The sequence below is a fragment of the Canis lupus genome, chromosome 35 (assembly GCF_048164855.1).
Source record: "Canis lupus baileyi chromosome 35, mCanLup2.hap1, whole genome shotgun sequence".
NCBI lineage: Eukaryota > Metazoa > Chordata > Mammalia > Carnivora > Canidae > Canis > Canis lupus.
Genome location: NC_132872.1, coordinates 26168011 through 26183839, shown reverse-complemented (window position 1 = coordinate 26183839; position 15829 = coordinate 26168011). Strand labels below are relative to the sequence as shown.

Here is a 15829-nt window from a genome sequence, read left to right as displayed (position 1 = left end):
TGGTCTGGAGCATTTAGTTAAAACTTTATTAAGTAGCATTATATGTAAACTATGCATCGCATAAAGAATGAAAGGATTTAGAAATATTGGCAAAAATGGACAGGAACGATGGCATGGACAGAGTTAGTTTTTATCAAAATGGATGTAATACCAGAAAAAGGAATGAGAGATGATTATAGATATTATTTCCTTGGATATCCAAAGTAATTTTCTTTAAAGACAAAGGTCCTCTTCTTAATACTTAGTGATCTTCACACAATTCCTAAGATGTAAAGTTAAATTATCTGACATATTCTATTTTTAAGCATTCACACCACTGGGAGAGTATATGAAAAACTTTTTACTAGGTTAAAAAAATGTGTATATATGAAAATTGATTTTAAGTTCATTTTAAGTATCTTTACTGCAAAAAACCAATGCTGTTATTTATCAACCATGAAACAAATATGGATATGCTAGATCTGTACACACTTCATGCATGAATTTATAATGACAAAACTTGTCCACTGTAAGCATTCTCCTTGGAAATATAAGAATATTCATGTGATGCTGATTTCCAGAGTCGAAGTTATGAAGCTGACATTTTAGAGGAATGAGTATCCCCTAGATATTTGTGTGACTGCATCTAGAGGGTAAGAGAGGTTTGAAGAACACCTCTCTTTGCCATAGAAAGAAAATTAGGAAGAAAATAATACATACCCTAAATTAGACTCCTGTATTTCCAGGATTCTTATCTCAACAGAGAAGATGGATATGACTGAGGATAATTACTCCTTGACAACTGAATTTATTCTCATAGGATTTACAGATCACCCAAAGTTGAAGACCGTCCTGTTTGTGGTGTTTCTCACTATCTATCTGATCACCATGGTGGGGAATCTGGGCCTGGTGCCATTGATCCTTATGGAGCGTCGCCTTCACACACCCATGTACATCTTTCTGGGCAACCTGGCTCTAATGGATTCCTGTTGTGCCTGTGCCATTACCCCCAAGATGTTAGAGAATTTCTTTTCGAAGGACAGAATGATTTCCCTCTATGAATGCATGGCACAGTTTTATTTTTTCTGCCTTGCTGAAACGGCAGACTGCTTTCTCCTGGCAGCAATGGCCTATGACCGCTATGTGGCCATCTGCAGCCCACTGCAGTACCACACCCTGATGTCGAAGAAGCTCTGCCTTCAGATGACCGCAGGGGCCTACATAGCAGGAAACCTGCATTCCATAATTCATATAGTGTTTCTCTTTCGGTTAACTTTCTGTAGGTCTCATCAGATTAATCACTTTTTTTGTGAATTTCTTCCATTATTCAAACTCTCCTGTGTTGACCCTTATATCAATGAATTGTTGATGTTTATCTTTCCAGGTTCAGTTCTAGTGTTCTCTATTATCATAGTCATAATCTCTTATCTCTGCATCCTTTTCATGATTTTCAAAATGAAATCCAAAGAGGGAAGAGGCAGAGCCTTATCTACTTGTGCATCTCACTTTCTCTCTGTCTCAATGTTCTATGGTTCTCTTCTCTTTGTGTACATTCGACCAAATTCAGTTAAAGAAGAGGATAAAGATATATCTGTTGCTATTTTTTATACTCTAGTAATCCCTTTATTAAACCCTTTTATTTATAGTCTAAGAAATAAGGAAGTGATAAATGCTATGAAAAAAAACATAAAGAAAAATTTTTGACACTTAAAAGAAATATTCTCCCCTGTGGAAAATTAAATTTGTGAAAATGTTTTCTTTCTGAATGACAGAGTATTGAGAAAGTAGAAAACGACCACTTTGTGCATAAAATATTAAATTACTAAAACATGACAGTATAGGAGTCAAATAAAGAAGTTCAGTAAGGAGACATTCTGTTACAAAGTATTTCAAAATCTAAGCTTCTAGCTCCCAGCAAGAATGAACTAAATCATTATTCCTGAGCTCACAAACTATATCACAATGAAATTAGCTAAAGTATTAACTAATTCTTTCAAAGCGTAGTGAGTTACAATTTTCAACAATACAACAAATACTAGGACTACAAGTCATTATATGTAAAGATCACTTCCATTTATTAATGTTGACAAATTTCTGGAATTCCAAACCATAATCTGACAACCTCTGACACCCTCCAAATTATCAATAATTAATCCCTTCTTAATGTCATGTGTCACAAGTAAACTGTATATATTTGATTCTTAATTTTCTTTGAGTTGATTCAAGAGAATACATTTGACTATGAATTCACTCAGAATGTCTATGGTCAAAAAGAAAAATTTTATCCTTAAAAGTAGAAATTTTATTATATATAATTTATAACTAAATTAGTAAAAACAAGAAAAGAATACTAACAAAAATGTATTATAAAAAAGACTATTTTCATCTTTCTCTACTGGTGATTTATCAATCTGTAGATGAAGTACATGGTATTTACACTGAAATTCATATGGGCTTTGAAATTTTCATGTATTATGACTAGGCACCCATCAAAAATGATCGGTAATCCTGAACACATTAAACTAAATGAAGGATTTTTTCACTGATATACTTGTTACTAGGAAATCCTCAGAACTGCTTCTAAACAAGTGCTCTACTCTCGGCATTAACAAAAGGCTCTGAGATGCTGTAAAGCATCAGTGAGGCACAAAACAGCAAAAATTCTAAATACCTAAACAAAAATATTTATCGATTACTTATATTTGCAAATAGAAAAGGAAAGAATAATTTACTGAGAACACGTGAACTGGTAGGTACAAAGAAGACCCTTCCTTTAGATTACCTAACAACAAATGGTTATACATAATTCTTCATGCTTTTTCTCAGTAAAAATCTCATATCTTTGGACATTGAGATGCCTGCTAAAGTTCATCCAGGTACTCATATTGAGCTACATTTTGTATTAATGCTGCTTGACAGTTTCAAAGATGGAGATCCTTGTAGCCTGGGGTACTTAGTCCTTATGCAGAATAAAATGTAAGATGTGCCTTAAAAATGATCTTTTAGAAATGATGTCTGGAAGCAAAAAGGAATGAGTATGACCACAGTCAATGTTTATGGAAATAACTATGGCACTGGGAACAGGGGTGAAGCAGGTGAACCATGGACAGAGTCAGAAAGCTGCCACAACTATTGTTATGAGCTGTTGTTGAATATGGGAAATGAGAGGGAAAGCCCATTGGGTTACTGAGAATCTTAAATGCTACCTAAGGAATCTGAATGTATCTCAGAGACATCAGACACCAAATTCTTCCTAGACCTGGGTAACTGCATTTTTCAGAAAACTCATTTGGTAATTGATTGGTTGAAGGTGGAAGCAATGAGGCTAACTTCAAGAATTCATATCTATGATGTTGAGACTGAAACTAGAGGATAAAAGGAGAGGAGTGCACCGATATAAGAAACATTTTAAAGAAAAACTGGTAATGTAACTACTGGAAAATAAAATCAAGGCCTATCTTCTTCCTGTGAATACCAAGCTAACCATGACTTATACTAATGCTTTAAACCCTTTTAAAGGGTTTAAACCCTTTTAAATGCTTTAAACCCTGACATTTTGAACCATTCTCTCACCATTTCCTTTAATATATTTTGATATAATTAAGCTAATGTATAATGGGTTTTGATTTTTTTGCACAAGTCCATAAATAATTTTTAATGTCTTAGTTTTCATTTCTAACTGTACATACTGTGAGATATAACCCACGGAAACAAAGCTCTAGAGTTTCCTAAACACATTTTTTAAGAATATAACAAAATCCAGACGCCTGACATAGATGAATGTTGTTCCTTTGTATATACTCTCTATATTAGAAGATAGTTTTACTTGTTAGACTCACATACCTGAATCCCTTTCCTTTTTCCAGGAATACCACAGATTTTGTTATGTATTTCTGCACCACCCTCTTCCACCCTAAGCAACACTGAAGCCTAAAGGGCCTTTAAGGGAACAGTATGTGACTTATTTGGGGCCAATGAGACTAAAGAAGTGATTTTGTGGAAGTTTCTGGGATATAAATTTCCTTTATTTTAAAAGAGATCCACCAAAAGAGGGAGTCTTTCTTCGTATGAATGTCATGCTGTACGGACATGAAATCTGGCACAGTCTACTTCCATCTGGCCGTCAAGAGAGAATCCAGCCTGGAGATGAAGTCAACACACAAAGGAGGGCATAGCTGAGGGAATCACAGAGAAACAGACCCAGCGTCACTGTAATCAACCAGCCTTTCTGGTTCTAGAATCCAATAGATCTTCTTACTGCTAAGCTTGTGTGGAAAAAATGCTTTTATTTCAACTGAATAAATATTATCTGATTCATGTCTCTTGCCTCATGTCTCATTTTATATTTTAATTTAAATTAATTCTCAGACACCCTTTTAACTTACACATAGTGTTTCATCAGTATCCATTTATTCACACATATATTACATTTTTAACTTTTATTTCTGTATTTTAGTTTCCTATACTCCACTGAGAAAAATGGAGAACAAAGAGGTTTCATAATTAGTCCATATTATTATTAAGGTGGAACACAGGGATCAAATCTAGACATCAAATCTAAAATTCATGTTTCTACACACTAAACGATATGATATGCAACATAGAGAAATGAAAGTAGCAAGAGAAGAAAACTTTCAAGAAACTAAGCTGTAAAGTGGGCAGAAAGAGGGCAGAGTGAGGAAAAATGTGAATCATGACATTTTCTCCCAGATTTACTTAAAAAACTTTCAAACCTACAAAAACGTTGAGAGAATGCCCATGACTTTTTTAAACCAGGATTATTAAGTATTAAATTTCAGCACATTGACCAAGGTATCCACCTGTAAATGTGTATATATATATGTATATATATATATTTGATCCACTATGTGTATGTGTATATTCATATATGATGAGATAATGACAGTTTCCTCATAAATCTTCAACACAAAATTTCCGACATGGTCATATCATTTTTTAAAGATTTATCTATTGATTTGAGAGAGACAGGGAGCAAGCACAAGTGAGTGGGAGTGGTAAATGGGGAAGAGCAGAGGGATACAGAGAAGAAGCTCCCCATTGAGCAGGGAGCCTGAGGCATGTGGGGCTTGATCCAGGACCCAAAGTTCATGACCTGAGCTGAAGGCAGATGCTTAACCAACTGAGCCACCCAGGCAGCCCCTCATATAATTATCATCCTAAAGGACTTTAACATCATCTAATATGATGTTCATACTAAAATTTTTCCCAATTTTCCCCAAATTGTCCTTGATACTAATTGATTTTTTCATCAAGAATTCAGTTAAAGGTCACTATTCACTTTCTTATTATCATTCGCTAATCTTCTCTAACTTAGAAGAAAATTCTTGACTTTTTTCTTTCATGACATTTAAAACTTTTAAATTTGTATCAGACATCATGTAAAATATCCCACCATCTCTATTTTTCTGATGTTTCCTCCTGATTAGATTTAAGTAATTCAGCAATCACAACTGTTCTGTTTTCTTCCTCCTGTCATGAGGCCTATAATATCAATTTGTCCTAACTGCTACATTCACTGATTACTTCACTAATTGGAAGCAGAAAACTGGTGATTCTTTTCGCCCAAGTGTTCTCTGGCTTCGTTGGGAGATATAAGATCTTTACCTCAAGACATTTTATAAATCTAAAAAATTTTTTCAAACAGTTTTGGATTTATAGAACATAATAAATAGTATAGAGTATTCCCATATGATGACACATCCATTTTTCCCTATTATTAATACCCTATACAAGTATGGTACCTTTTTTATAATGAAAGAGCCAATATTGATACATTATGATGAGGTGAAATTGACACTTTACTCATATTTCCATAGTTTAATCTAGCATTCTTCAGTCCAGAATACCATCTAGCATGTCACTTTTAATTTAGTCATCACCTCTCTAGGCTCCCTGACATATCTGTGACGGTTTCTCAGACATTCCTGGTTTTTGATTTCCAACAAATGAAACAATTCTATTCATATTTCACTTTCTTCTTATATTTGTTTCTTGGATATACAGTCTTCTATTTTTCTTCCAAAATTGAAAAGTCTACATTTTTTCTGGAAGAGTAATGAGAGTTGATTCTGTTTAGCAGAGGTGACGCTACATCTTACTAACTTATGACTTTGAGAAAAGTCTTCTCTGTTGCTATACTGATACACTATGTCTTTAATATACGGTTATTCTTTGAGGGGTAGGTTTAGCTGTGTTTCTGACCTGGGATTTTCTTTTGTTTCTGTAGCAACTTGCTTGACATATCAAAACACCAAGTCTGAGACTCAGGTGGGCATGGAAGAAGTCAATTGGAGATGCTCTCCGGCGCAATAATTACTGACAGAGTAAAGGAAGTAAGATTGGGGCAGAAGGCTGAGCTGACCATAGCCACAACAAAGACCTTAGGCAATCTGGTGGAGAAGTGGAGATTGGGAATGTCCCTTTGAAATTCCCAGGCCTGACTCAGACCTGGAATTTATACTTTCCATGGAACAGTCATTTCATACAGGTTACCTCGAAGGCCCGAACCCGAACTTCATAAGACAATTAACTTTATATGAGCCTACTTCCTGATAAGGCATTCATGTAAGAACTATCAGCTACTGGCATTCTTCCTGTGGGGATCTTGGCTGTGAACCATGGATCCATCACTGGCCACCATTTGTACTACTTAAACCTACTCATTTCTTATAATAACCTCTAGGGAACTCACGGCAATTTCATTCTTTTCATGTGCTGGAGAATTTTACAAGATGAAGGTGAATGGGACACCTGCAGACCCACTGTTACAGCTAATCTCATGACCCGCTAAGATCTATCTTCTCCATCCTTTAATTCCCATCACCTTCTCCTAATCCCTCCTTAGCTGAGGTGACAAACATACGGAGATGATCCAGATTCATGCCCCCATGGAATCTGAGGGTATCACCACCATGACCTTTTCAATACCAGTGCTTGTATTTTTCTATTTACTGTTGAACAAGGGAGTACAAACCAATGCCTAGGGACCACCTGAATGCCAAACATATTTTTTCCCTGCTGCCATCATAATAGCAGCCCTAACTCTTCCTGATGACTGTCAGTGGCCCTTGTAATCCTACTGGATTCCTTTCCTTGCTTGTTGGTTTCTCGGAAAGAGAATCTAAAGTGACTGGCTGGCAGCTGGGCCTTTCTGTACAGTGGGATCCCTGTTACATCCGCTGGCAAGAACATATCCGCACTGAGTATCAGGACCTCTAAATTCACACAGCTCAGGGAAGTGGGAACAAGATTACAACCATACCAGATCACATGAGAATTCCTGGATTGAGATATTCAATCTACTGAAGACATGGCTCCATATTGTGGCCACTGAGTTCCTAGTTAGAGTGCACCCTGGAGGACAGAGGCCGGACATTGTAATTATACCTTCGAAAGGCATTTTATCAACTCATTAACCAGCAGTGTCCAGGTGGTAGGAATTAGAATGGAATCAGGGTGTCAATCACTGCCCAGCACCACACCGCCCTTACTGCAAACTAGATTTCTTGGTCCAGTGCAACGTTATGCACCATTTCACCAGACTCAGAGAAGAATTCTGCTGAACACTTACGTGTTGGAATGATGACCCATATGTGATCATGATGATTCCAATGAAGATGATACTCTGCCCCCTTCAGAAAATAAGAGGCTCAAGCAGCAAACATGCCACCCAGCAGCTGACTTGAGGGATGCTGTCCTACTGGGAGCTCCAAAGTGTCTCTGTATCTGGCACGTTAGATCCTGGCACACACAGCAGCTGGACTGGCCTTGGTAGCTGCAGCCTATGCCATTTGACACACGCATGCCTCGATCCTAGTCTCTCTAGCACTACCTTCACGTGCCCATTCTACTAGTACTGGGTGGCAGATGAACCAAACTGGTTGCCCTCAGCTGGCTGTCATTCTGTGTTCTTGGTGCTTTAGTGTATTTTCCATGGCAGATGCTCTCTGGTATAACTGTACATGTATTGGGAAGAACTCCACACTTCATATCCTTTCCAGTAGATCCATTCAGATGGCTTTTCCTCAGATCATCTGTTCACTGACCCTTTAATCCGTCTCCCTCTAGGTTCTTGACCACTATCCAAGCTGTTCTCCTGTCCTAGGAATTTACATATTCTCACCTTGGATCACTTCTCTTCTGTACAATGGATATAGGCAATCAGTCTACTGCGCTAAGGGAGGATTTCCTCTTATGGTTGTCTTTTAAGGTCGCCCTGGTGGAGGGATACTCTAGCAGCACTATACCCGGGCTGGCATCAACATACCAAACTACTGAAGGACCAGCTTGTCCTTTGAAGTCTGACACGTGACATGAGGGCACAAAGTCAGTGCAGTGCTAGAGGATGACCCAGAGGTCTAGGTTCTCTGCTTGTGTAGCCTATTGCATTCTCTGGCTCTGCACATTCAGATCCTTGGATGTGCTGCTCTCATCTTCTAATGAATTACTCCTGGGCGTATTGAAACTTATACCTGTTAGTCTGACAAATTCCACCTCACGAAGGCAATTCTGACCACTTGGTCACTTGGTGTCCCAACGTTAAGAGCTCTTCCTCTAGCAAGGAAGTTATTTTTGAGGACTTTATAATACAGAAACCTTGCTGAAACCAGAAGGGTTTTTGTTATGATTGTGCTATGAGAGTTATCCATAAACTTCCCATTAGCCTCCTGTCTCCTTGGACCTCAGATATTTGTAATACTGTTGGCCTCCTAAGTCAGTGTGAACATCCTGAAGAGCACTTTCCAGTTCTGAGACACACAAAAACTCCCATTCTTCTCTTATTTGAGCAGATGTTTCAGTCTATACTATCTTTCCAAATGTGTAGGACATTAAGAGATGTTTAGAAATAGATACAAGCCAGTGCATGAATTGCTGTATCACAAGACTATGCTACAGTTTAAATGATAAGTTACATAATATGATTTTTCTCAGTCTGATTAATATTTAATTAATAATAGTGTTAATGGGGAGGAAACAATGTTTTAGACTATTATTACAAATTTCAAAAATTTTAATGCCATTTCTTTAGACTCTTTTTAAATTTCTCTTTTCATATTTTATAATACATACTATTTTAGTATACTGTTTTTGTATACGTAATTTGTAGGTAAGAATGTATATTTAGAACATATTACAATGATCTTACTATATGAGTATATAACAAAATGGTTTGAAATATCTCCTCTACTGAAGCCACCAACCAGCAGATGAAAGACAGTTGAAAGCACAAAAGTATATGAGATAATATGGAGAAAATTCTAGAATGAAAGAAGAAGGAGGTTTAGGGATACAATAAAAAAGAAGCATCATTAAGGGCAAAAGGAGAAACATGACCCAGCAGGAAAAAATGAGATGGAGCAATCAAGATTATAGAAGCAGGGAGGGTTATCCTAAGAAGCCCGAGAAGACTTTGATAGCTCAAACACTACGTGTGGTTAGGAAAATAATTATTCCTTTGGGTTGGCATTAGAGGGGCTTGTGGCCTTAGGTGTGGTGGTGAAGGGAAGGGGGTTAGTGAAATGGCAGAGCAGAGAAAGTAAATGGGAAAGAATCCAATAGAGCAATGTCCCACCTATTTTCCCATTCTCTTTATATTACCTGTTACATCCTCTTATATCATGCATGAGTAAGCTTTAGTCACGTGAGTTTACTGTCCTTTCTTTTATTTTTTAAAAAGATTTATTTATTTATTTATGAGAGAGAGAGAGAGAGAGAGAGAGAGAGAGGCAGAGACACAGGCAGAGGGAGAAGCAGGCCCCATGCAGGGAGCCCGATGCAGGACTCGATCCCAGGACTCCAGGATCATGCCCTGGGCCGAAGGCAGGCATTAAACTTCTTGAGCAACCCAGGGATCCCCTGTCCTTACTTTTAAATTAGGTGTTGCTTTTTAGAGTCCAGGCTTTTTTTTTTTTTAATTTTTATTTATTTATGATAGTCACACAGAGAGAGAGAGAGAGAGAGGCAGAGACACAGGCAGAGGGAGAAGCAGGCCCCATGCAGGGAGCCCGATGCAGGACTCGATCCCAGGACTCCAGCATCATGCCCTGGGCCAAAGGCAGGCGCCAAACCACTGCGCCACCCAGGGATCCCCTAGAGTCCAGGCTTTTACACTTGATTCCCTCAGCCTAATGCTTTTCCCCCATGATCTTCACCACTTGCTACCTGCATACCCTGGAAAGTTATCTGAAATTAAAGTATCCGAAAGGAAATCTTTTCACCTAGAGTAAAAAGGGTTTGAGAAACTCTGATTTATACTAGTGGGCAGCACACATTCTGAGATAAGAGCTGCCCTGGAAACGTGATGAAGTGAAGTAGTATAAAAGCCAAGGGATCTAGATATTGCTTAGGAAAGGACTTCCATGATTTGGAAGTGTCTGGTTGCATGTTTTGTCTTTACCTGGTGCAGGAGGTATTTTCTCCCACCACCTCCCCACTCCCACATCTTCCGTGTATATGCTGGAAGGTCCTTGTCTTTTTTGTATAACATCATATGTGGTAGATGACATTTGAATGAATGCATGATAGGGTCAATGAATATGTTAGCTGGCATTCTGTATCAATGATCTCTTCCTATCTTGGGATAATTTCCTCAAATTTAATGGGAGAAGTTATTAAAGACCTTGTAGAAAGAGATCTTATATATTTGTTTTTTTTATTACTTCCATCCTTGTCTCATTAGTCCTTCTGTTCTCTTGACATTTGTCATTTCCTGATTTTCTTTGTCTGAATAAATCCTGAAGAACAGCCACAATAAAAAAAAAAAACACTTTTAATGTTACACCCTAAACTGCACACTAGTCAGCAATGTAAGTGCTGTTTTCTCCCCCACTAGTTATGAGCTTCTTGTCAGGAGCCATATCTAAAACTAAGAAGAATTTATCCCACCATTTTCACATCCTGTGCACACACTCCCCATTGTCTTTTCCAGTGCCATGCATATTGCAAGCACTTGATAAAGTCAAACACAATGGGAATATTAGCAATCAATGCAGCATGTGTTGAAGAACTAGCTCCATTTGTTATCAAGTGCTCAAAAGATGTATGACACAATTGGTGACAAGAACATTTAGTCGAGACTTTTACTCTCAACACACATATGATGCACACTTGATACAGTGGTGAATGCAATCATTATAAAAAGCAGGTAAGTATCATGTAAATCAGGAAGAGGAACACTCAGTTCTATTTAAAGGACCTAGGAAAGTCCTCATGGAGAGATCTGACTTGAACTCAAGGATGAGTCGTAGTGAGATGGAAGAAAAGGGAGAAGGAGTTTCAGATGAGGGAAATTGTATAAGCAAATTACATGACAAAACTGCACAGAAGGACAGTAAGGGATGCACGTAGCCAAGTGCCCTGGAGTGAGATGAAGAAAGCAAGGTGATAGATGAGACACAGGCTGACTGTGAAGCATCTGGAATTCCAAGTTAAGAAAAATGGATTTGCTTTGAAACCTAGTGAGAGACCATTGCTAATGCCTGAGCAGTAGAGTGCCATTCTCTTATACATGGAACAAATATTAGCTTAGCTCTATAAAGTTTGACTGTTTAGGGTGTTAGGAATGAAGGAATGAACATATCAAACAAATCCCCTCTTATGTCTAAGGCTACTAGTGGTCTTTGGAAACTAGTGACTGAATATAGACATACTATATACATAGTGTTTTTACTAAGTAAAATTTTATTGAATATATGCTATATTTCTATGATTAGTGAGTGGAATGAAGGGGCAAACAAGGTGAGAAAGATAAAGGAATTGGGGTGAACTGAGAAAAACAGAGAACCACTCAGTCAATCATATTCATAGTGGGGTTAAGTTGTAACAGCAAAATTTCCATGAGTGTTTTGCAACACATGGGAACAAATTCAACTTAGAGTGAAGGGGCTGATGAGCCTAGCTAACCCTACCAGTCTCCTCTCCTCTCCAGATGTTAATAATGCTTCAAAAAAATCACAAAATCTCCCCAGTACTCTGTCCAAACCAACCTGAGACTCTCTTCTGCTCTTTTTACAGATTACACACTGGGAAAGATCAGAATTGTAAAAAGGATGTCATTTACATAAGAATCAGCAAGATGATCATCAAATGACCTCACTGACCTCAGTGAGGGTCATTTACTTTACTCTCATTGTCTCATAGGTCAGCTTAATTTATGTCATACAGCTAATATGTTTTGCGAACTGAATCTCCCCATAGAAATACACTGATGTCATTGCAGGGAAGTCCCATAAGCATTTGATGGAAAATTTAACTTTGCATTGTAAAGAACATAATTATTGACACGGACCTATTTGTAGTCCTGCATTTTCATTATTTAATCCCAAATGTTTTTGAGATCAGAGTTCGTATTCTGAAACTCTATGAACTTAACACCATAACAAAAGCAATGTGATGTTATAAATGTTCTCTCTCCAGAGCATTCAGGTAATGGAAGTATTCAAATGTAGTTTTACTTTTAATATTAGCATCTCTAATTGTTTATTTATCTGAATAACTTAGTATTTTTTTCATTGCTTACAGATTTCAACTTATCATTCTAGCCCTTCTCTCAACTGAAGGCTATGGGAAATGAGATTTAAACTCAATTCATGCTGACCTTTTCTTGATTATAAGATAAATCTTCAAAATAGACAGGTAAGAACACAGCTTAGCTCTATGACATAATTTAGGCAAGTACCTTGAAAGTTATTTCTAACATTGCTTATGTTCTCAAATGGCTTTGCTTTAATATTTTAATCCCGGAAAATGTCCACCTGCACATTTATTTTGATATTTTGATTAGGGAAATACAAACCAATTTTGACCATAGAATTCATATAATTAGACACACTGGCCAATATATCCTAAGTAAAGATAGAAGATAGAGTAAAGATAGAAGATAAAGTAAAGATAGAAGATATCTTTACTAAGTAAAGATAGAAGATAGCCTTTGAGAAAAGTAAAATTTGTTCTCAAAATCCCATTAAGCTTTAAGATTTTTCTCTTTTTCTAAGTGTTACAAAACTAAAAGATACAGGCAAACGTATTGTTATCAACTTTTAAACTACTGTGACATATTTCAGAAAATTGTATTTATGTTTCTTAGGAAACAGGTAAATAGTAGTGAGGTTAATTCAGATAAGACAATGATTCATAAAATTTTTTCAATGATGAATTTTCTCTAATTGCCTTTGTAGGCTATTCTTCAAAATTAGCAGACTCTTTGAAAAACCCAAGAGGTTACTCTGAATCAGTACTAGTACACTTACAGAAAGTTCACACATCTCAGGCCTTTGGATGAAGCTAGGACTGGAATCCTACTGCTCCTTCTCTATAGCATGAAACAACTCCTATAAGAAGTAGAAGCCATAGCTATGCTCAAATGTCTACAATTCTAGTAAGGAAACTGTGCATCATATATGAAAAAAATAGCCTTATAGATTATACAGAAGCAACCTTAGAGGGTGGTGGGTATACAGGATACACTGGAGGTTGCAGGAAGTGAAAATCAGTGTGGTCTGGGGCATTTAATATGAACTTTACTAAGTAGCATTATATGTAAACTATGTATTGCATAAAGAAAGAAAGGACTTAGAAATCTGGGGAAAAATGGACAGGAATGATGGCATGACAAAGTTAGTTCGTATGGAAATGGATGTAATATGAGAAAAAGGAATGAGAGAGATGATAATATAGAGATATTTATTTCCTTGGATATCCAAAGTAATTTTCTTTAATAAAGGAAGGTCTTCTTCTTAATCGTTACTGATGTTGATACAATTCCTAAGATATAAAATAAAATTATCTGTCATGTTCTATTTTCAAGCATTCACTCCACTGGGAGAGTATATGAAGAACTTCTTTCTCAGTTAAAAAAAATGTGTATATATGAAAATTGATTTTAAATTCATTTTAAGGATCTTTAATAGAGAAACTGATAACTAAAATTATATGTCAACAATGAAACAAATATGTGTACCCTAGATCTGTATACTCTTCATGCATGAATTCACAATGACAAAACTTGTCCAGGGTAAGCATTCTTCTTGGAAATATAAGAATATTCATGGGAATGCTGATTTCCAGGGTCGAGCTTATGAAGCTGACATTTTAGGGGAATGGGTATCTTCTATGTTTATGTGTCTGTATCCAGAGAGGGTAAGAGAGGTTTGAAGAACTCCTCTCTTTGTTGTAGAAAGAAAATTTGGAAGGAAAACTATACATACCCTAAATGACACTTTTGTATCTCCAGGATTCCTATCTCCACAGAGAACGTGGATATGACTGAGGATAATTACTCCTTGACAACTGAATTTATTCTCATAGGATTTACAGATCACCCAAAGTTGAAGACCATTCTGTTTGTGGTGTTTCTCACTATCTATCTGGTGACCATGGTGGGGAATCTGGGCCTGGTGGCATTGATCCTTATGGAGCGTCGCCTTCACACACCCATGTACATCTTTCTGGGCAACCTGGCTCTAATGGATTCCTGTTGTGCCTGTGCCATTACTCCCAAGATGTTAGAGAATTTCTTTTCGAAGGACAGAATGATTTCCCTCTATGAATGCATGGCACAATTTTATTTTCTCTGTCTTGCTGAAACTACAGATTGCTTTCTCCTGGCAGCAATGGCCTATGACCGCTATGTGGCCATCTGCAGCCCACTGCAGTACCACACCCTGATGTCAAAGAAGCTCTGCCTTCAGATGACTGCAGTGGCCTACATACCCGGAAATCTCCATCCCGTAATTTATATTGGGCTTCTCTTTCGGTTAACTTTCTGTAGGTCTCATCAGATTAATCACTTTTTTTGTGATGTTCTTCCATTATTCAAACTCTCCTGTGTTGACCCTTATATCAATGAATTGTTGATATTTATATTTTCAGGCTCAGTTCTAGTGTTCTCTATTATTGTAGTCATAATCTCTTATCTCTGCATCCTTTTCATGATTTTCAAAATGAAATCCAAAGAGGGAAGAGGCAAAGCCTTATCTACTTGTGCATCTCACTTTCTCTCTGTCTCAATGTTCTATGGTTCTCTTCTCTTTGTGTACGTTCGACCAAATTCAGTTAAAGAAGAGGATAAAGATATATCTGTTGCTATTTTTTATACTCTAGTAATCCCTTTATTAAACCCTTTTATTTATAGTCTACGAAATAAGGAAGTAATAAATGCTATGAAAAAAAACATAAGGAAAAATTTTTGACACTTAAAAGAAATATCCTCCCTTGTGGAAAATTAAATTTGAGAAAATTATTTTTTTTGAATGACAGAGTTGAGAAAGTAGAAAACGACCACTTTGTGCATAAAATATTCAATTACTAAAACATGACAGTATAGGAGTCAAATAAAGAAGTTCAGTAAGGAGACATTCTGTTACAAAGTATTTCAAAATCTAAGCTTCTAGTTCCCAGCAAGAATGAACTAAATCATTATTCTTGAGCTCACAAACTGTGTCACAATAAAATTAGCTAAAGTAGTAACTAATTCTTTCAAAGTGTAGTGAGTTACAATTTTCAACAAAAACTAGGAGTACAAGTCATTATATGTAAAGATCACTTCCATTTATTAATGTTGACAAATAATTTTGGAATTCCAAACCATAATCTGACAAACTCTGACACCTTCCAAATTATCAATAATTAATCCCTTCTTAATGTCATGTGTCACAAGTAAATTGTATATATTTGATTCTTAATCTTCTTTGAGTTGATTCAGGAGAATACATTTTACTATCAATTCACTCAGAATGTCTACGGTAAAAAGAAAATTTTTATCCTTAAAAGTAAAAAATTTATTATATATAATTTATAATTTAAAATATCAAAAACAAGAAAAGAATACTAA

At 36.6% G+C, this 15829-nt stretch overlaps 2 protein-coding genes across 2 annotated transcripts; both read left to right on the top strand.

Moving 5' to 3' along the window:
- The first annotated feature begins 747 nt into the window (after nucleotides 1-747).
- Nucleotides 748-1683, top strand: LOC140624997 (olfactory receptor 5K3-like). Its single transcript, XM_072812114.1, has one exon. It carries the CDS (start codon nucleotides 748-750, stop codon nucleotides 1681-1683), a length of 936 nt encoding a protein of 311 aa, XP_072668215.1.
- Nucleotides 1684-14258: 12575 nt separating this feature from the next.
- Nucleotides 14259-15188, top strand: LOC140624998 (olfactory receptor 5K3-like). Its single transcript, XM_072812116.1, has one exon. The coding sequence runs from the start codon at nucleotides 14259-14261 to the stop codon at nucleotides 15186-15188; it is 930 nt and encodes a 309-aa protein (XP_072668217.1).
- Nucleotides 15189-15829: the final 641 nt, after the last annotated feature.

Coding starts and splice junctions, on each gene's coding strand:
- LOC140624997 (XM_072812114.1), top strand. CDS start 748: ATGGATATGACTGAGGATAATTACTCCTTGACAACTGAATTTATTCTC.
- LOC140624998 (XM_072812116.1), top strand. CDS start 14,259: ATGACTGAGGATAATTACTCCTTGACAACTGAATTTATTCTCATAGGA.